Source organism: Cornus florida, unplaced genomic scaffold, assembly GCF_030987335.1.
Source record: "Cornus florida cultivar Cherokee Brave unplaced genomic scaffold, ASM3098733v1 CherokeeBrave_3.0.0_Hap2_Chr06, whole genome shotgun sequence".
Classification (NCBI taxonomy): Eukaryota; Viridiplantae; Streptophyta; class Magnoliopsida; order Cornales; family Cornaceae; genus Cornus; species Cornus florida.
Window position 1 is genome coordinate 13,107,220 of NW_026775576.1, and position 21,089 is coordinate 13,128,308.

Sequence of the window (21,089 nt, forward strand, 5' to 3'; positions counted from 1 at the left end):
CCACTTGGTTATCAATCACCCTTCCACTTCTCAAAGTGGTCCCCGCATTAACTTGTTCAAGTGTTGGACCTTCCGTTGAGGAAGTTGTCTCCACTACAAATTGTTGCTTAGGTGCGGGATTAAGAGGCTTTTTTCCTTTTTCTCTCGCATTCAAAGTGCTAGCTATTTGCCCTACTTGGGTTTCTAGCTTGACAATTGATTGTGAGTGAGAATGAAGCAATTGAGTATTCGCCTCCAAAGTTCCTAAAGCCGATAAAACTTTTTCCTCAAAAGCGGGACTTCTAGGATGACTTTGAGAATAAGATGGTTGATTGGGAAAATGAGAATTTGAAAATTGATTCCCATTTTGAAGAGATACAATTTTGTATATCACGAAAATTTTATAAAACAGCTGTTTACCTTGTCAAAACTGGACTGGAAGTCTGTACAAATTTTGGAGTCCTTGTTTAGTAGAATTTCCATATATGTCATCTATATGAAAAAAGGAAACTTTAGGGATGATCTTCTATTATTTAAAGAGAGTTCTCTACATCATTAGAGCCATCATACAGAGAAGCTTGAGGCTGAGATCAGAGAAGAAGCATTCAGAAGAAAGAAGAGATCAATCCATGGCGGTGGAGATGTCTTCCTCAACTATAAAGAATTCCATTACAGTCATGCTTGGCTAAATGCTTGGGTTGTGATGTATTATGATGTAGCCCTAGCTTAACACCACTAATTTGATTATATTTACTTATTGTAGAATAATTGTTATTCATGCATGATTGTGTAATTTATAGGATTTTTAATTGACTTTTCAATAAAAATTGGTTTTAAAGTTTTAATTCAATTACAAATATATTTCCGGCATCTCTTAGATATTTGAATCTTATGATTGAACACAACTCATTCACTTCTTGTAGTTGTGAATAAGATGATTACTCAATGGCTTTTCTCTGATTATAATGTTAGCAAGTTGATGGATTATGCCTAGAAAAGATAGATTATACTACATCCTAGAGTAAAAGTAGTTAGGTAGATGGTTTATGCTAATCAAAGATAGTCCATGCTTAGCTCTAAATTCTATTATCTTCTAGCTGAATTAATATGTGCTTGCAGCCATGATTAATTCCTTATGCATGTTATATATATATTTCTAATACATTGACGCAATTGACCGGTGGTGCAACGTTAGTGGTGAAGTCATGCCCCTACTTCTCTCTTTATTTTCCACATCTTATTTAATCATTATTCTTTATTTTATTTTTTCTACTTAGTTCATCTAGAATAAATCATCACAATTTGGTTATCCTATTTCAATTTAGTTAGGAATTTGAGAAAACTGTTAACAAACTTCATTTACACAAGTCCCTTGGGTACGATACCCTTACAAGTAAGCCCTATCCATAAAGATTCGTGCACTTACGAGTGGTACATATAAATCTCACAACACGTAGTGATTTTGAACTTTAAAATAATTTAATGTATTCCAACTTATGGAGTTCATGAGGAAGACAAATACATGTATCAGTCGTGGTCTTTGTAACGACCCTGGTTTTTCAAGTCAGTGCGTTCTGTGATGAACCGAAGATTGACCCGATAACGGATCCAAATGCGGAAGTAAAAATAGAAAACATGACCCTAGAGACGCAATGCAACTCTAAGAAGCCAAAGTGACCTTTTATGAGGCCACGGATCTCAACGAGAACAATGCAGAAATGAATGATCAGAAAAAAGACCGAACAGGCCCCCAAGGGTAAAATAGTCTTTTCACATGGAAGCAATGTCCTTGGGAATGTACATCATTCCTAAGACACATACGTGACTTCCCATGAAGTCACGGGACTCAAAAGAAAGTAGTGGAAACAAATTAAAGAAAATAAGACAAAATTAACCCGAATGGCAAAATGGTTATTTCTGAAAATATAAAATCGGGTGCTACCGAGCACACCACTAGAAAGACAGCAAAAAATTAATCAAGTTAGACCCAAGAATCACTTGATTCAGAGTCCGAATAAAAAGATACGAAATTCCAAAGTTTCATAAAATCAAACTTTTGCGGTTGAAATCAATGCGGCAAGGGTACTTTATAAGGTGTAAAATGGTCTTGTCAGATATAACTAGATGCAACTAAGCATACCATTAGATAGAAATGGTGAAATTAATGAATCTAGACTCAAGAAGATATGAAACGTCAAAGTTTCAAAAAAACCAAATCAGTGCGGCAAGGGTACTTTAGAAGGGGTAAAATGGTATTTTCAGATAGAATTGGATGCAACCGTGCATACCGTTGGATAGATAGGCAAAAATCAATTTACTTAGACTAAAAAATCACTTGAATTGGAGTCCAGACGAAGAAGATATGAAGCCTCAAAGTTTCATAAAAATCAACTTTCCGGGTAAGAAATCTGGGCAGGAATAGTTTTTTTACAGCAAGCAACATTTGATTTTTTTTCCAGAACTGAGACTAAAAACGGTCCCTTAAACAAATTTTTCTGGAAACACACAAAGAAAAACCCCCCCTTAAAATCCCGTTTTCTACCTGGCAGTGCAGAAGAAAATGAAAAAAAATGCTGTAAAATCCCTAAAATGCCCCCTGGATCAGCATGGGTCAAGAGAGTCCAAAAAGTTGCTACACATATTTTTTCAGAATCTGTCCACAACTGAGAGCAAAAACGGGCTATCAAATGAATTTTTCTAAAAAAACATGAAAAAGAAACTCCTCCCAAAATCGAGTTTTCTACCCGGCAACTAGGGAGAAAATGAAAAAAACACACTTTGAAATGCCCAAAATGCCCCTAGATCAGTAAAGGGTCAAAAACTCATAAAATGTAACTTTGCACCAAGTATGCATTTAGCCCTAAATGCATTTCTAGGTTGAAATGAATGTGCACGCAAGTGTAATTAGTGTTTTCAAGTGCACGGGAATGGTCCGAGGCTCTTGAGAAGGCCTGACTCAAAATCCGACCCCCCAATGGCCAAAAATGAGAAAAATGGACTTGAAATGGAAAATTTGAAATCCAAAAATGTGAAATGGTATCAAATTACCATTTGGCCCATGGCCACATTTCATACATGATTAATGAGACCCTATGAAAGAATAAAAATGGAATTCCCACACCCGATGCAAACATAGTGAAGCGAAGACTTGTCATTTTTCAATATTTTCATAATATTTCATGAAGTTGAAAGTTACATAGGATATAAATTAGAAACCATTGGCCTATGACCTCATCCTATACATGTCAAATACATTATAAAGAGTGCACTCATGTACACATTACATGTATGAAATCAAATATACACATCTTGACAAATAAGGCTACAAGTGGCATTTCAAGCCAACCTTTACAAGAATTAAAACCTTCAAGTCTACAATCATCCAAACAATGATGAACATCACGAACCAAGTCTTCATACCTGAACAAAACCCCCAGTAACTTCAGAGTGAGCAAACAAGTTTACTCGTAGGAAATGAGCATGCATAGACTCGATTTCTTCATAGATTTTTACATTAACTTGAAACGATTCAAAAGGATCATGCCACCTAATGTCTGTGTCAAAGTGAGACTCAGGGATCATCCTAAGCTACTCATGCAATTTAAAGTGAACAACGGCATACAAGTATACATGCTCAAGTATACTAAACAATGTTAAAACATGTTATGCGACATATAAGCATACATTTCCATGTATACTGAACCATATAAAAACAAGTTATGAAATGTCCAAGCATATCTACTCAAGTATACATTTAATATGGAAAGCTTGTAAATCAAGTACACAAATACAAGTATACTAAACTAATAGGATTGCACATGTGACAAGTATACATAGCACAAGTATACTAAACAATGTTAAAACATGTTATGCGACATATAAGCATACATTTCCAAGTATACTAAACCATATTAAAACAAGTTATGAAACGTACAAGCACATCTACTTAAGTATACATTTAATATGGAAAGCTCGTAAATCAAATACACAAACATAAGTATACTAAACTAATAGGATTGCACATGTGACAAGTATACATAGCACAAGTATACTAAATGAAATTTAAACTCATGAAGCAAGTATACTAGTTCAAGTATACTAAATAGGATTCGAATACCCAAAGTAAGCATTAATTCTCAAGACACAAGCAATCCATGATTAACAACTTGAAATTAAATGTGAAAACAAATAGTGGAAAGACTAGGACATTCGGTCGCTAGACCAAACAAGTATTTTCGGGTAGTTACGACCCACAAGGAACCAACTAGTACGCACTTATGACTTAGAAGACTCTTGTCTCCATACTAGAGCCAAACCCTAGCCATCAAATAAATTATGTCCTCACAAGCTTTCCAAAATCAATAAGTTCAAAACTTATACAAACTCAAATGCAAGTTACCACATTCCATGCACAAGTAAGGTTGAATCTACACAAACCATGTCCTAGAATTCAAATCTAAATAGCATATGACATGTCATGTCCTCAATATGCAATTTATACATAAAGCAAGAATATTTTACAACAATTGAGCCACACTACCATCCTAAGCCACAAGTACTAAATAAGCTACAATTTAGTAACTAGCTTTCAAGGTAAGCAATTGTAATATTCTAACAAGCTATATACCTACACAAGATATATATTTAAACAAGCTTTACAAGTCAATGATATTTTATATCATGCTAAGTCCAATTACCATTTTAAGGAGCCACAAGTACTAATTCTACATCAAGTTAGTAACATGCTCACAAGGTAATTAAACATACTACATTTTAAGAGATTTTCAACCTAATCATGGAAAGTCTCTAGATTTCAAATCAATTCCAAATAATCTCAAATTAATATATATTAAACAACATAGCATGCTCATTACACATATCAATTTAAAAGAACAAAATGAGCAAGACTCCATCATGTAGATTTTAATTAATTTAAATTAATTAAATCTCTATTTTTTCAAAAGTTGTTCAAATGATCTCAAATAAATATACAACAAGGACTAAGTCATGGCCATGCCATACATCAAGTCAAAAATGGAATACAAGCAAGGTATAATTTAGTAGAATTTAAATCAATTTAAATTCATTAAATCTCTAGATTTGAAAACTCATTTAAACCACCCCAAATTAATATACAACAAAGCTCAAGTCATGGCCATGCCATATATCAAATTTAAAGTGAGTTATATGTAAGTTACAATAAATCATTTATTTCTCAAATTGATATAAAACATGCATACAACTTGTATTTCACTACAAAAGCAGTTAAAATCATTTAGAAAATAAACTACAACCTCACAAGAGGATTGTTCCCCTTGAATCCAAGGCAAATTAACACTAAATGGCAAACCTTTCAAGGGTTATGTAGAGGAGGATGAGGGGAATAAAAAGTATTCCCAAGGTTAAGCTTGGAAATCAATGGAAGGTTCTCAAAAATCAAAGTCAAGGCCTAAGCATCAAGCTTCTCTAATTGTGGCTAGGGTTTGTGGTGAGGAAGAAAATGAAACAATGAAATGAAGTGTGAGTGAAGGAAATAGAAATCCTCTACTCACTATGTAATCTTATACCATGGTCAACACGCACAAGTTTGGTCAATTGCACAAAAACCCTTCTTTAAAACTATAATCCCAAAGTAACCCAAAAATAATTGCTAGACTTAATTTGGAGCATACACTTGTCACTCATCCAAGCCAACAAGTGGTCCAATCCTAGGCTAACAAATGGGTGAATCTCCACCCTCCATGTGTCAAGAGATTAAGCTTCTAAGTGGTTTCACCAAAATGTCAACAAGTGGTTCTATAGGAGTGTGACACTTGTCGCACTTTCCAAAAATTGTAAAAAGGTCATTTTCCAAAATATCTTCTAAATTAAATTAAAAAATGGTCCCTAAGAAGAAAAATAATTACTTTATGTAATTACACTAAAACCCCACAAGTTAAGAATATTACAAAAAGGTTATGCATCCATACCCTTTACCAAAAAAGTAAACACTTAGCATGTTTTTCTAAGAAACTAAAAATACACATAGCATGGAATTTAAATATCGTGGATGCATGCAAAACTAGAATCAAATCCGAACACAAAAAGTGAGGTTGTGCCAACAAAGTGACAAGTGGGAAAAAGACGAAAAGTGAATAGTGTCAAAAAATGAAAAATGTGGAAATGACGCGGTCCTTAAAAGAAGTTGTCAATCTAAAATAAATAGTCTCAGAAATCATTTTCGAGTACCTGAGATGACACTAAGTGATAAGAAATCAAACCCAGAAAAGAAATTTCAACGAAAAAAATTCATCCGTAAAATTCTGAGGAAAAAAGGAAAGGAAGGAAATGACCGGGTCATTACAGTCTTCAAGAAGGATCATCTAAGTAGAACATTCTTCCACAAGACTCGTACAATAACGTCCATTCCACTATTCAAGTAATGGCAGCAGATTTTTACCTTTCAAGTTTCAACATACTAAGTCCATGTCAAGAATGGTGAAGTTCTTTCTCACAGTCACAGCAGCACATGAAATTTTGAAGGTGAGCAACTTATTTAATAAGGAAGAATAATAAAACTTTTAACAATCTTCATATGCATTCATACATTCCAAAATGTATAGATAGTGATATAGAAATAGTATTGGCAAAGTGTCAAGTTTTAATGGTGGCATCTCATAGGTAACGTTTCAATTTTCATTTACCTGATATTACTTTAATCTTTTTTTTTTTTTTTTTTTCCTAAGAAACAGAAAAAACTAATTAAGAGATGATGAGTGATGTAAAAGAGGCTGATGGTGAGTCAGTCACAATAAAACCAAGTAAAAAATAGCTATAATTGTAGACCGATAAATCCTTGGGTAACCTCCAAAGTGGTATATATCTTTTCATGTTTTTGATGTTTTTGTGTTGGTAGGGGTTAAACACTTTCTGGAAGGTTTAATTTTTGAAATTTGAAGTCTTAACGACTTTGGGTAAGTTTTTGAAGTTCCTAGTTATATTTTGTTGGGCCTTTGTTGAGGCTATTGCAAATTTATTATTTTATTCAGAGCATAGGTCCTTGTTGTGGCCAATTTAATTTGTTTTAATTATTATTGAATTGAGGAGAAATGGATCAATGTATGTGGATGTATTGGTGAAGGGTTGTTGTGTTTGATATTGATGGTTGGTCGTAGATCATTGTCTTTACCACATCTTGAGGAACCAATTGATATCGCTTTACTTGATAGAACTCTTAGGCAACAAAGAAGGAACCCTAGGGATCCTGAAATTTTAAGAGAACTTGAAATTGAAGTAGATAAAATGGCTAATGAACATGATAATCTCGGAAATCCTAATGCTGAAAATGAAAATTTAGCACCAATGACTCTTAGGGACCATTTTGTACCCTTTACATACATATCTCCATCATGTATTGTCATGCCTAATGTTGAGGCTCATCATTATGAGATCAAATCTATCACAATTCAAATGCTTCCAACATATCATGGGTTTGATAATGAGGATCCTTATAAACATCTTGATGAGTTTTTGGAAATTTGCTCCACCATCAAGATGAGGGATTTTCCCCAACATGCACTTCATATGCTTCTCTTCCCATTCTCTTTGAAAGATAGAGCAAGATATTGGTTGAACTCTCTTGTTACTAATTCCATCACTTCATGGGTCCAATTGCAATAAGAATTTCTTAAAAAGTATTATCCTGTGAGTAAAACCAATCAAATGCATCATTCCATTCTTAGTTTTTCCTAAATTGATGGGGAAATATTCTATGAGACGTGGGAGAGACTTTAAGATTTTCTGAGGAAGTGTCCACACCACTAAATTCCGAAATGGCAATTAGTGCAAGCCTTCTATAATGGTTTGACATAACCACATAGGCAATTAATTGATTCTTCATGTGGGGGCATGTTTATGTCCAAAAATCCAGATGATGCATGGACTCTACTTAAGAACATAAACGAAAATTCTATGCAACATGGTTCTCGTAGAACTTCTACATCTAATATGGTTAAACCCTCAAATTCGTGTCAACCACGGACTTTTAGGGAAGAATATTCTTAAGTGGATACCATAGCTCACAAAGTTTTTCAGCTTGTGGCACCACATCTCTCATCTTCTAAAAATTCTTCATCAAGTGCTATGTGTGCACATTGTACAAGTACTTTTCATAATGCAGAAGATTGCCCCACACCGGAGCAATTTTTTGAAGGTATGCCAGAATAGGTAAATGTCATGTTCTCTCACCCTAGAAATAATCCTTATTCCAATACATACAATCTGGATTAGAGAGATCATCCAAATTTCTAGTGGAGGCAACAAGCCCTATAAAATTCATCATTTCAAGGTCATGGGCAATCAAATCAATCTAATTCTCAGTCCATGAACTGGCCATTTCAATCAAGGTCTGCTTCTTCAGTAGTTTTGAGGAACCAGATTTGGAAGGGTTGAAAGAAATGGGTTTGTCAAGATATTTAGTAAATATTTTAGACGTCTTCCTCCAAATGCAATGGAACATTGGTTACCCCAATTCTTCTATAAACTTCCAAGTCCTTGGGATGAGTTAGCCATTAAAGGCTACCTCGACTTTCTTGTTCACATCAAACAAACCGATAACGTTGGTTTTCGTACCAATTTCATTTATCGTCTTATTAATGAAAAATGTTTAGAAACCAAAGCCAAAAAATAGGTCAAGAATCAAATTAGCAATACCCCCGCCGGACAGCGTTGTTGCGACAAAATTCTTCAAGAAACCTGGAAGGTTGGTTGTGCGCCACAAAGCTCTATCCCTACGCGCCGCTCTTCTAGGAAGAAGAAACATTTCAAATGACATAAATGGAAGAAAGGTAAAAAGCCTATCCAAAAATCCAAGAAGTATGTTAAACCATCTTCTTCGACCTCCACTACTTCTAAACAAAGCACATGCAAAGGAAAAAAGACTCCTGAAATCAAAAAAGATTGCAAATGTTACATTTATAATGAACCTGGTCATATTTCACCTAATTGTCCCAATAAAAGCAAAAGTGCATCTAAGATAATCAAACTGCCTTAACGCAGAAGATCTCTGTGTCGTCTATGGCAGCGATCTCTTCGATTCTAACGATATTCTTTATGAAATTTTTAGTCAATCCTCCGAATCAAGTGACAGTGATGAAGACGTCTGTATGATGCAGTTTACTTCTCATCAGGATGAGGAATCCTCTAACATCAAATTAAGCAGCGTTATTGGTGAAGAAATCCAGTTTATGAATGAACAACTCATTCAATTCGCTAAACTCCAAAAGCTGAAGAAAGAAGAAGTCTATAAAACTTCTAAGTTCTCTATCTTTTCAAAAAGGATCCTTGAACAATTCAGTAGTGATACCACTATCAATTACACCTCTAGTGGTAAATATAGATTCAATATCCTCAACAACGACAAGGTTGCTCGACGGCGACAGCAGAATCCTCTTGCACGCTATATTCATATAGGAATGGTTCAGATCAAAATTACTTCTCTGTTCCGTAAAGGAACTGATCAACCCATTCTTACGCTCGTTATGGATAATCGATTCCATAATCCAGTTGATGCCCTCATTGGTGGCATTCAATCCAATCTTCTTAACAATGTAATATGGTTTAAAATCAAACCAAATTATTTTGTTTCTCTTCCAGATCCAAACATTGAGAAAGTTCTTCAAGTCAAACCTCAACTTTCAAATCTCAGAATGGATTTTGATTCTCAAAGTCTAAGGATACAGTGGAAAGTGCTTTACGAGCTTAGTCGTGAACCCGAGACTGCCACCATTCCTACAATTGACTCAAAACTATTCACCTTGTTCAAACTGCGTCCCTTTGACTCTATAATTGAACCAAAATTACTGAAATGGATAGATCTGGAAATTCCTCGCAACTGGTTATTCGTAGTTGAACCTACTGTTACCACTATTCAGGCCTTTGGTTCTAATCTTTATATAACTAATAAAGAGAAACCACAGCTGCAAAGATCAACTTCAGCACACATATCTAGCAGCCTATCTAGATGGGACAAATTACTTCTCCTACGAGCATCTAATGTTCAAACCTCCGACCTCCTACCTCCACGCCGAAGGTTTACATGGGCAGAGAAAGGCAAAATGCCCATTGACGCATTTTTCCGTCCTGGCTCTAATCACTCCAGGAAACAATGTAGTAGATAAGGAGGAATCTGGCTTTGTACTATTCATAAAGGTATTGTCGGCAACTTTCACTGTTGATGAATAGTTTATCGGCTACTTTCACTGTTGATGAATAGTAGACAGCTCTTCTTGTCATGTGCTGGATGAACTGTAGTCGGTCAGAAAGAAGAGTGACAGATTATCCTTCCAAGGCATTGATGAGATTATGAAGTTCATTTTCATCAAGTGGAGGAGTGCTGATTGGTGACTGAACATCAGCTATGTCTCAATCCAAATTGATGTCATCAGTACGCTGCGGACGATTTCTAGAATGTCAATGGCGTTAGCCACTATTTCTTTTAGAAATTCTTTGGCAGTTAAGATATAGTTCTCTGAATATTTAGGATAATACATAGTCAGAGAGGTGATGAAAAGTCTTCGTCCATCACAGCAATAACCGATTTAATTATGATTATTAAATGTTCCGTTTAGGATTCTGTTAGCTTTGTCTTGGAGGTGGATAAGACTGTGCATTGCAAGGTAATATGGATCGATGCTGTTGGCGATTTCTTCTGAATTGAGAAGTTGAGTATGTTCAAGGTCTGCTTCTTCAGTAGTTTTGAGGAACCAGATTTGGAAGGGTTGAAAGAAACGGGTTTTTTCTCTCTATCCAATAGTACTAGAAATCCAAAAAGTCAGGTTACGACTGTATTTTCAGTGGGAAGTGGCTTTATAGATCATGGCTTTGATCATTGCAGGAAATGCAATCCAGGAACGGCAGTCTTGTGATGAGAAAGTAATTTTGTTAAATACTCCCCAATCGACAAGTTCCATTGATCAGAGAAAACTGGGAACAATGAAAAGAGTCATTTTTGGGATTATTTTCCCGTTATAGATCATGTCGAAAGTATTAATTTCTTCATGATTTGAGAAATAATTTTTTTTATTGTAACAGAATGATCCATTGTTTTAGAGAGGATTATTCGAAATAGTTCAGGAGGAAAAATGTTCCTTGCTTTTTCAAGGTGACATATACGATTGATCTTAGCAAACGTATTTTGTGGAAAATCGAGTTCGCCGACTAACTGGGCAAGTTTAAGAAAACAATTTATTTGTGATAAAGAAAAATCTTTTTCCCAGCTAATGGTGAGACAGATTTGGATGCAAAGCTGTTTAAGCTCATCAGTCATAGCTGTTTGTTCAGCTATAAGAGAAGTAAGTGTACTCAGGTGTTGCCTGAATTTCTTATTGGCACCAATTTTGTGAAATTTCCAAACACTATTAATTTCATTATAAAAATTGTTTCGAAGTCTGGGATTATAGAAGTCTTTTACCTTTACTTGCTCCTGGAGTTGTGAAAACATTTTTTGTGAGGCTTTACCCACACTATAGAAGACATTTTGGGCTTCTATAAGTGTATCATAAGCCTTGAAACATGAGCCAGAAAATGATCGTAACTGATTGTGAAAGTCGTTCCATTCGGAGTAGATTCCTGGTTGGTGACCAGTGATCGGTTGGTCAATTAAACATCAACCTTCACAATAGCACGAATCATTGTAAAATAGGGCTATTGGACGGGTAAGTCGAACCACTGGGACTGCGCTAATCTATGGCAACCTAAGTGTCTAGAGTCATTTTAGAGTGATAAGGGGTGTTCATAGGGGGTTTGTTTTGTTTGTCATTAAACTACAAATTCAGAATGTATAAAACAATAAATTGAAGGAGATTAAAAGAGAAGATTTAGAGAAGGAAGTCTAGGGAAGTGAATCCACTCCAAACCTTTACACAAGCTAATTATATGATTGATTTGGGGAATTAATGTAGAAATGACCTTGATGAATAGCAATTCATGACTACTATAACATCTTCAAGAAATTCAATTAATTAAAATGTAAGAATGACCTATCAAAGCTCCACATGCTTAAATTACCTAAACTATGGTGCAATCCTCAACATGCTCACTAAGCTAGAGATTGTCAAACAAGTAATCAATTGATGAGAGCACATGATAACAAGTCACAAGGTTAATCCATCAAAAGAAATTCTTAAGCAATGAATTAACAAGATACTCAAAATCATGCCATTAAAACCATTCCATAGTCTTAGCTCCATTGTCACTATGAAACTACAAGCCATACAACCATGAGATTAAATCATCTAAGACAAGAGTATTTAATGCAACATGATCTTTAGAACATTAAAACATCCATTACATTATGTAACATGCTCTAGATTATAGAACTAGTCAAATACACATTTCATTCCCCAAAATAAATCAAAAACTAGACATGCTTACAAGGAGGAGTTTCATCACCTCCCTAGAAGAGGGTTTAGTTACCCATGGTGGCCCTAGATGAAGGAAGAAGCTTGCCCTTTTCCTCCCTTTTCAAGCTTCCTTCCTTTTGCTCCAAGAACTCTCTTCTTGCTCCTCTTTCTCTCTCCAAAAATCTGATCCAAAAGTGAGATATGAGATTGTGTGGCTTTCCTCCCCTTATCTACCTCCAAATAAGGCTCTCTCCCCCCTCCAAAAACATCCCCAACCACTCCATAAAGAGGGAGATAAAAAATGAGGAAAATAAGGTGCAAGTGGCTGAATTCCGAAGGGCATTCTGCCCAAATTTCGAGTGCTCGAAATAGGGCCTCGAGCACTCGAAAATGGAGCAGATTGCTCCATTTTTGCCTTGCTTCGCCCGGACCTACTTTGGTAAAACAGCCATAACTTTGTGCTTCGAACTCCGAATGATGAAACATTTGAAGATTTGGAAAGCTAATTCAGAGCTCTAAAAACTTTATGTTTTGGTGGAGATCCAATTATCAAGTCTGGTTGGTCGAAATTGAAGAGAAAGACAGAAATTCATTGCTGCCAGGCAGTTCTGAGCACCTCTGATAAGAAGATCATAACTCTCTGCTCCAAACTCCGAATGATGAACTGCTTAAAGATTTGGAAAGCTGATTCAGAGCTCTAAATATGTCATGTTATGAGGGAATTCTAGTTCTCGAGTTTTCAAGGTCAAAATGGCGAGCAGAGCCCAGGTTCCACTGCTGCCAGAAATTCAGCATTGTGACCTTTGATTGCTCAAGATTCCACAAGGCCTTATTCTTGTTCCATTTTGGCCAATGAACCTGAAAATATACAAAAACGTGCAAATGAAGATAAACTACATACAATAATCAAGTAAATGACTTAATTAATGCAATTTAGGGCGCTTAAATATACAATATTCGGCGCTTATCAACCAGCAAAAACCATAAACCATTTGTTAGGCTGTAATGGCGTTGGCTTATCTATTGCTTTTTTAGCAATTGTGATCCAACCGTCTTTGTCGGGAAGAGGCTTTTTGCCTTGATCATCACTCATCTGTGTTCATAGAAATATCTGGGTTAAATGCTTCATTATAATTCCTGCTTAAGAAATCTACAAGAATATTGTTAGTGCCTTTAATATGTTCAATAGAAAAGGAATATTGAGTAGTTACATTATACCATTTTAATCGTCGTTCATTTAAACAATTTTTTTTGTTTATTAGGAAGTCCTTAACTACTTGATTATCAGTGCGAATGATAAAATCTTCTAGAGCAAGATAGATATGAAATCTTTTTATTGCTAATTTAATTGCCAGAAGTTCTTTTTCATAAATAATATAATTCTGCTCGTTGGGTTTAAATTTGCCAGAATTATAGCCACAAATCAATTCTTTTTTTTGAAGCCTTTTTGGAATAGGAGTTTTTCGTGCTCGTATTTGATGATTTGTGAAAATAACCTCATCCCACTTGTCTTATGGAATGGCTATTTACACACACCCCCAAAAAAAATCAGAGGCATCCTTTTCAAAAATAAGTTTATCACCATTTTGAGGAAAATAAACTTCAGGGATATGGACCAAATCACGTTTGATTTGTTGGACAACAGTGGTGTCGTTCTCAGTCCAGTGAAACACTTTATCTTTTTATAGCTTCTTTATTAAAGGAAGTTCTTTTTGAGACAAAGTCTTTAATAAAGTTGCGGCCATAATTCAAGATTCCTAAAAAGCTTTGTAGCTGCTTTTTATCTTGGATAACATCAGGAAAATCACGAATTTTTATAATAATATGATTCTGTAGTTTTATACCTTTGTGAGAAAACCAGACCGAGGAAATCAATAGATTCCTGTTCAACATCTATCTTTGTTGGAGATAGAATGATTCCATGGTTTTTCAGTTTTTCTGAAAGACATTGGAGATGTTTTATCTCTTGTTTTAGAGAAGACCAGAATATCATCGATGTATACAACAACAAAGTCTTTAAGGTCATTAAAGATCTTGTCCATCTATCTTTGAAATATTTGAGGTGCAGTTTTGAGACCGAATGGCATTACGGTCCACTGATAATGACCTCTTGGTGTGCTGAAAGCAGTTAATGGCTTAGATTTTTTGCGTTATTTTATTTGCCAAAACTATGCTCCACAATCAAACTTGCTAAAGATTTTTGCTCCGTGAGTTTGATTAATGAGAACATCTTTTCGAGGAATAAAATATCCATCAAAGATTAAATGTTCATTAAGCCATTTATAGTTGATTACCATACAGGCTTTACCTCTTTTTAGCTCACTATGGTTTCGTACCATAAAAACTGGACTGCTATGAGGGATTTTGGTTCGTTCAATGAGCTTCTTTTGAAGAAGATCTTGTTGTTGATCATCAAATTCATTTATATCTTTGCGGAGATATATCATTGGTTTTACACGAATGATGATGTGAGTGTCTTTGAGTTTTAATCTGCAAAAACGAGGGCTTCTACTCCACAAATTTAAAGGATTATTAGAGAAGTTTTGTCTCAAAATAGAGTATAACTAGTGAGTTTCGTTTAAGACAAAAAGTTCATTAGTTTCTATTTTTGCAGGAGAAAATTTTTCATTACAAACAGAAGCTAAATTTTCTTTAATCAAAATTTCAACAACTGTTTTGTGTTTTAACGTTAAAAAAATTGTTTTTTCATTTAACTATAAAGGAAGATAACTGTAAATAAGATCATCGGCACACAAGATGATGATCGAGCCATCTGAAACAGGATCTGGTCATCTTGTGCTCGGAAGAGAAATGACTGGAATATTGTAGCAGATAAGGAGGAATCTGGCTTTGTACTGTTCATAAAGATGTTGTCAGCAACTTTTACTGTTGATTAATAGTTTGTCGGCTACTTTCACTGTTGATGAATAGTAGACAGCTCTTCTTGTCGTGTGCTGGATGAAGTGCAGTCGGTCAGAAAGAAGAGTGACAGATTATCCTTCCATAGCATTGATGAGATTATGAAATTCATTTTCATCAAGTGGAGGAGTTCTGATTGGTGACTGAGCATCAGCTATGTCCTAATCCAGATTGATGTCATCAGCACCGCTGCGGACGGTTTTTGGAATGCCAATGGTGTTAGCCACTATTTCTTTTAGAAATTCTTTGGCTGTCAAGATATGGTTCTCTGAGTATTTAGGATAATACATAGTCAGAGAGGTGACGAAAAGTCTTCGTACATCACAGCAATAACCGATTTCATTATGATTACTAAATGTTCCGTTTAGGATTCTGCGAGCTTAGTCTTGGAGGTGGATAAGACTGTGCATTGCAATGTAATAAGGATCGATGCTATTGGCGATTTCTTCTGAATCGAGAAGTTGAGTATGTTCAAGGTCTGCTTCTTCAGTAGTTTTGAGGAACCAGATTTGGAAGGGTTGAAAGAAACGGGTTTTTTCGCTCCATCCAATAGTACAAGAAATCCAGAAAGTCAGGTTACGACTGTATTTTCAGTGGGAAGTAACTTTATAAATCATGGCTTTGGTTATTGCAGGAAATGTAATCTAGGAATGGCAGTCTTGTGATGAGAAAGTAATTTTGTTAATTACTCCCCAGTCGACTGGTTCCATTGATCAGGGAAAACCGGGAACAATGAAAAGAATCATTTTTGGGATTATTTTCCCTTTAAAGATCTTGTCGAAAGTATTAATTTCTTCAAGATTTAGAAATAATTTTTTTTTATTGTAATAGAATGATCCACTGTTTTGGAGAGGATTATTCGAAATAGTTCAGGAGGAAAAATGTTCCTTGCTTTTTCAAGGAGACATATACGATTGATCTTAGCAAACGCATTTGGTGGAAAATCGAGTTCTCCAACTAACTCGGTAAGTTTAAGAAAACAATTTATTTGTGATAAAGAAAAATCTTTTTCCCAGTTAATGGTGAGACAGATTTGCATACAAAGCTATTTAAGCTCATCAGTCATAGCTGTTTGTTCAGCTATAAGAGAAGTAAGTGTACTCAGGTGTTGCCTGAATTTCGTATTGGCACCAATTTTGTGAAATTTCCAAACACTATTAATTTCATTATAAAAATTGTTTGGAAGTCTGGGATTATAAAAGTCTTTTACCTCTACTTGCTCCTGGAGTTGTGAAAACATTTTTTGTGAGGCTTTACCCACACTATAGAAGAAATTTTGGGCTTCTATAAGTGTATCATAAGCCTTGAAACATGAGCCAGAAAATGATTGTAACTGTTTGTGAAAGTCGTTCCATTCGGAGTAGATTCCTGGTTGGTGACGAGCAAAAACCACAAACCATTTGTTAGGCTGTGATGGCGTTGGCTTATCTATTGCTTTTTTAGCAATTTTGATCCAACCGTCTTTGTTGGGAAGAGGCTTTTTGCCTTGAGCATCACTCATCTGTGTTCACAGAAATATCTGCGTTAGATGCTTCATTATAATTCCTGCTTAAGAAATCTGCAAGAAAATTGTTAGTGCCTTTAATATGTTCAATAGAAAAGGAATATTGAGCAATTACATTATACCATTTTAATCGTCGTCCATCTAAACCATTCTTTTTGTTTATTAGGAAGTCCTTAACTACTTGATTATCAGTGCGAATGATAAAATCTTTTGGAGCAAGATAGATATGAAGTCTTTTTATTGCTAATTTAATTGCCAGAAGTTCTTTTTCATAAATAATATAATTCTTCTCATTGGGTTAAAATTTGCTAGAATTATAGCCACAAATCAATTCTTCTTTTTGAAGCCTGTTTGGAATAGGAGTTTTCCGTGCTCGTATTTGATGATTTGTGAAAATAGCCTCATCCCACTTATCTTGTGGAATGGCTTTTAACACACACCCAATAAAAATCAGAGGCATCAGTCCAGTCAAACAATTTATCACCATTTTGAGGAAAATAAACTTCAAGGATATGGACCAAATCACGTTTGATTTGTTGGACAACAGTGGTGTCGTCATCAGTCCAGTCAAACACTTTATCTTTTTGTAGCTTCTTTATTAAAGGAAGTTCTTTTTGAGACAAGTCTTTAATAAAGTTGCGGCCATAATTCAAGATTCCTAAAAGGCCTTGTAGCTGCTTTTTTCTTGGATAACATCAGGAAAATCATGAATTTTTATAATAATATGATCCTATAGTTTTATACCTTTGTGGGTTAAAATTAGACCGAGGAAATCAATAGATTCCTGTTCAACATTTATTTTTGTTGGAGATAGAATGATTCCATGGTTTTTCAGTTTTTTTAAAATGCATTGGAGATGTTTTTTGGGTTCATCTCTTGTTTTAGAGAAGACTAGAATATCATCGATGTATACAACAATAAAGTCTTTAAGGTCATTAAAGATCTTGTCCATCCATCTTTGATATATCTGAGGTGCATTTTTGAGACCGAATGGCATTACGGTCCACTGATAATGACCTCTTGGTGTGCTGAAAGTAGTTAATGGCTTAGATTTTTTGCATAATTTTATTTGCCAAAACCCTGCTCTACAATCAAACTTACTAAAGATTTTTGCTCCGCGAGTTTGATTAATGAGAACATCTTTTCGAGGAATAAAATATCCGTCAGATTAAATGTTCATTAATCCGTTTATAGTTGATTACCATACGGGCTTTACCTCTTTTTAGCTCACTATGGTTTCGTACCATAAAAGCAGTACTACTATGAGGGCTTTTGGTTCGTTGATCATCAAATTCGTCTATATCTTTGCAGAGATATATCATTGGTTTTACACGAATGATGATGTGAGCGGCTTTGAGTTTTAATTTGCAAAAACGAGGGCTTCTATGCCACAGATTTAAAGGATTATCAGATAAATTTTGTCTCAAAATAGAGTATAACCAGTGAGTTTCGTTTAAAACAAAAAGTTCATTAGTTTCTCTTTTTAGAGGAGAAAATTTTTCATTACAAACAGAAGCTAAATTTTCTTGAATCAAAATTTCAACAACTGTTTTGTCTTTTAACGTTAAAGAAATTATTTTTTCATTTAACTGTAAAGGAAGATAACTGTAAATAATATCGTCGACACACAAGATAATGATTGGGCCATCCGGAACAGGATCTGGTCATCTTGTGCTCGGAAGAGAAAAGACTGGAATAGTGTAGCAGATAAGGAGGAATTTGGCTTTGTACTGTTCATAAAGGTGTTGTCGGTAACTTTCACTATTGATGAATAGTTTGTCGACTACTTTCACTATTGATGAATAGTAGACAGCTCTTCTTGTCGTGTGCTGGATGAACTGCAGTTGGTCAGAAAGAAGAGTGATAGATTATCCTTCCATGGCATTGATAAGATTATGAAGTTCATTTTCATCAAGTGGAGGAGTGCTGATTGGTGACTGAGCATCAACTATGTCCCAATCCAGATTGATGTCATCAGCACCGCTGCAGACGGTTTCCGGAATGTCAATAGTGTTAGCCACTATTTCTTTTAGAAATTCTTTGGCTGTCAAGATATGGTTCTCTGAGTATTCAGGATAACACATAGTCAGAGAGGTGCCGAAAAGTCTTCGTCCATCATAGCAATAACTGATTTCATTATGATTATTAAATGTTTCATTTAGGATTCTACGAGCTTTGTCTTGGAGGTGGATAAGACTGTGCATTGCAAGGTGATAAGGATCGATGCTGTTGGCGATTTCTTCTGAATTGAGAAGTTGAGTATGTTTAAGGTCTTCTTCTTCAGTAGTTTTGAGGAACCAGATTTGGAAGGGTTGAAAGAAATGAGTTTTTTCTCTCCATCCAATAGTACTAGAAATCTAGAAAGTCAGGTTACGACTGTATTTCCAGTGGGAAGTGACTTTATAGGTCATGGCTTTGATCGTTGTAGGAAAAACAATCCAAGAATGGCAGTCATGTGATGAGAAAGTAATTTTATTAATTACTCCCCAATCGACAGGGTCCATTGACCAGGGAAAACCGGGAACAATGAAAAGAGTCATTTTTGGGATTATTTTCCCGTTATAGATCATATCGAAAGTATTAATTTCTTCATGATCTGAGAAATAATTTTTTTTTATTGTTATAGAATGATCCACTGTTTTAGAGAGGATTATTCGAAATACTTTAGGAGGAAAAATGTTCCTTGCTTTTTCAAGGTGACATATACGATTGATCTTCACAAACGTATTTTGTGGAAAATCGAGTTCTTCGACTAACTGGGCAAGTTTAAGAAAACAATTTATTTGTGATAAAGAAAAATATTTTTCCCAATTAATGGTGAGACAGATTTGGATGCAAAGCTGTTTAAGCTCATCCGTCATAGCTGTTTGTTCAGCTATAAGAGAAGTAAGTGTACTCAGGTGTTGCCTGAATTTCATATTGGCACCAATTTTGTGAAATTTCCAAACACTATTAATTTCATTATAAAAATTGTTTGGAAGTCCGGGATTATAGAAGTCTTTTACCTCTACTTGCTCTTGGAGTTGTGAAAATATTTTTTGTGAGGCTTTACCCACACTATAGAAGACATTTTGGGCATCTACAAGTGTATCATATGCCTTGAAACATGAGCCAGAAAATGATCGTAACTGTTTGTGACAGTCGTTCCATTCGGAGTAGATTCCTAGTTGGTGACCAGCAAAAACCACAAACCATTTTGTTAAGCTGTGATGGCCTTGGCTTATCTATTGCTTTTTTAGCAATTGTGATCCAACTGTCTTTGTCGGGAAGAGGCTTTTTGCCTTAATCATCACTAATCTGTGTTCACAGAAATATCTGGGTTAGATGTTTCATTATAATTCTTGCTTAAGAAATCTGCAAGAAAATTGTTAGTGCCTTTAATATGTTCAATAGAAAAGGAATACTGAGCAATTACATTATACCATTTTAATCGTCGTCCATCTAAACAATTCTTTTTGTTTATTAGGAAGTCCTTAACTGCTTGATTATCAGTGCGAATAACAAAATCTTCTGGAGCAAGATAGATATGAAATCATTTTATTGCTAATTTAATTGTTAGAAGTTCTTTTTCAAAAATAATATAATTCTGCTCATTGGGTTTAAATTTCCCCGAATTATAGCCACAAATCAATTCCTCTTTTTGAAGCCTTTTTGGAGTTGGAGTTTTTCGTGCTCGTATATGATGATTTGTGAAAATAGCCTCATCCCACTCACAGGAGGTAGCCTGACGCCACTACTTTCTTGATACTCTCACACAGATTATCTCACTATCTGACAGTCAGGATTTAAAAGATCAGATTCACCAGATGACTATTGATTTGGCAAAACTGAAAAAAGCATAGTTATCTGATCTTTACGCTCTTGATGATCCACTGGATAAAGTAGATAAGCAATCTACTCCTCCAAAAAACGACGATAACCGGTTTACCTCTACTCAAACCATATATAAGGTAAAACCCTTTTTTTTTATGGTAATGTAGATATTAAAGTACTTAATGAGCAACCCTTATCAAGTTACAAAAAAGAGGAATATGACAACATCATAGTTTTTTTAAGTTGCCTATGAGAGATGTACATAAATCCTCAACTATCTATTGAAAAAAGCACACATATCATCAATAAGATAAGAGAGACTTCTATACAAAATGAAGCTCTCCTTACACACTTCGGATATAATTTCAATATGTCTGATAGTGATACTGAATCAGAAGAACAAATACATGTTTTCTCTGATCAATCTGATCACGAAGATTTTAACAATTCTGATGACTCAGAATCTATTGATGAAGAAATACAAGCTGACCCAC

General features: G+C 35.0%; 1 protein-coding gene across 1 annotated transcript; it reads left to right on the top strand.

The window, feature by feature from the left end:
* Nucleotides 1-9,125: 9,125 nt before the first annotated feature.
* LOC132313828 (uncharacterized) lies at nt 9,126-10,136 on the top strand. The gene has a single exon (XM_059812772.1). It carries the CDS (start codon nt 9,126-9,128, stop codon nt 10,134-10,136), a length of 1,011 nt encoding a protein of 336 aa, XP_059668755.1.
* The last annotated feature ends 10,953 nt before the right edge of the window (nt 10,137-21,089 follow it).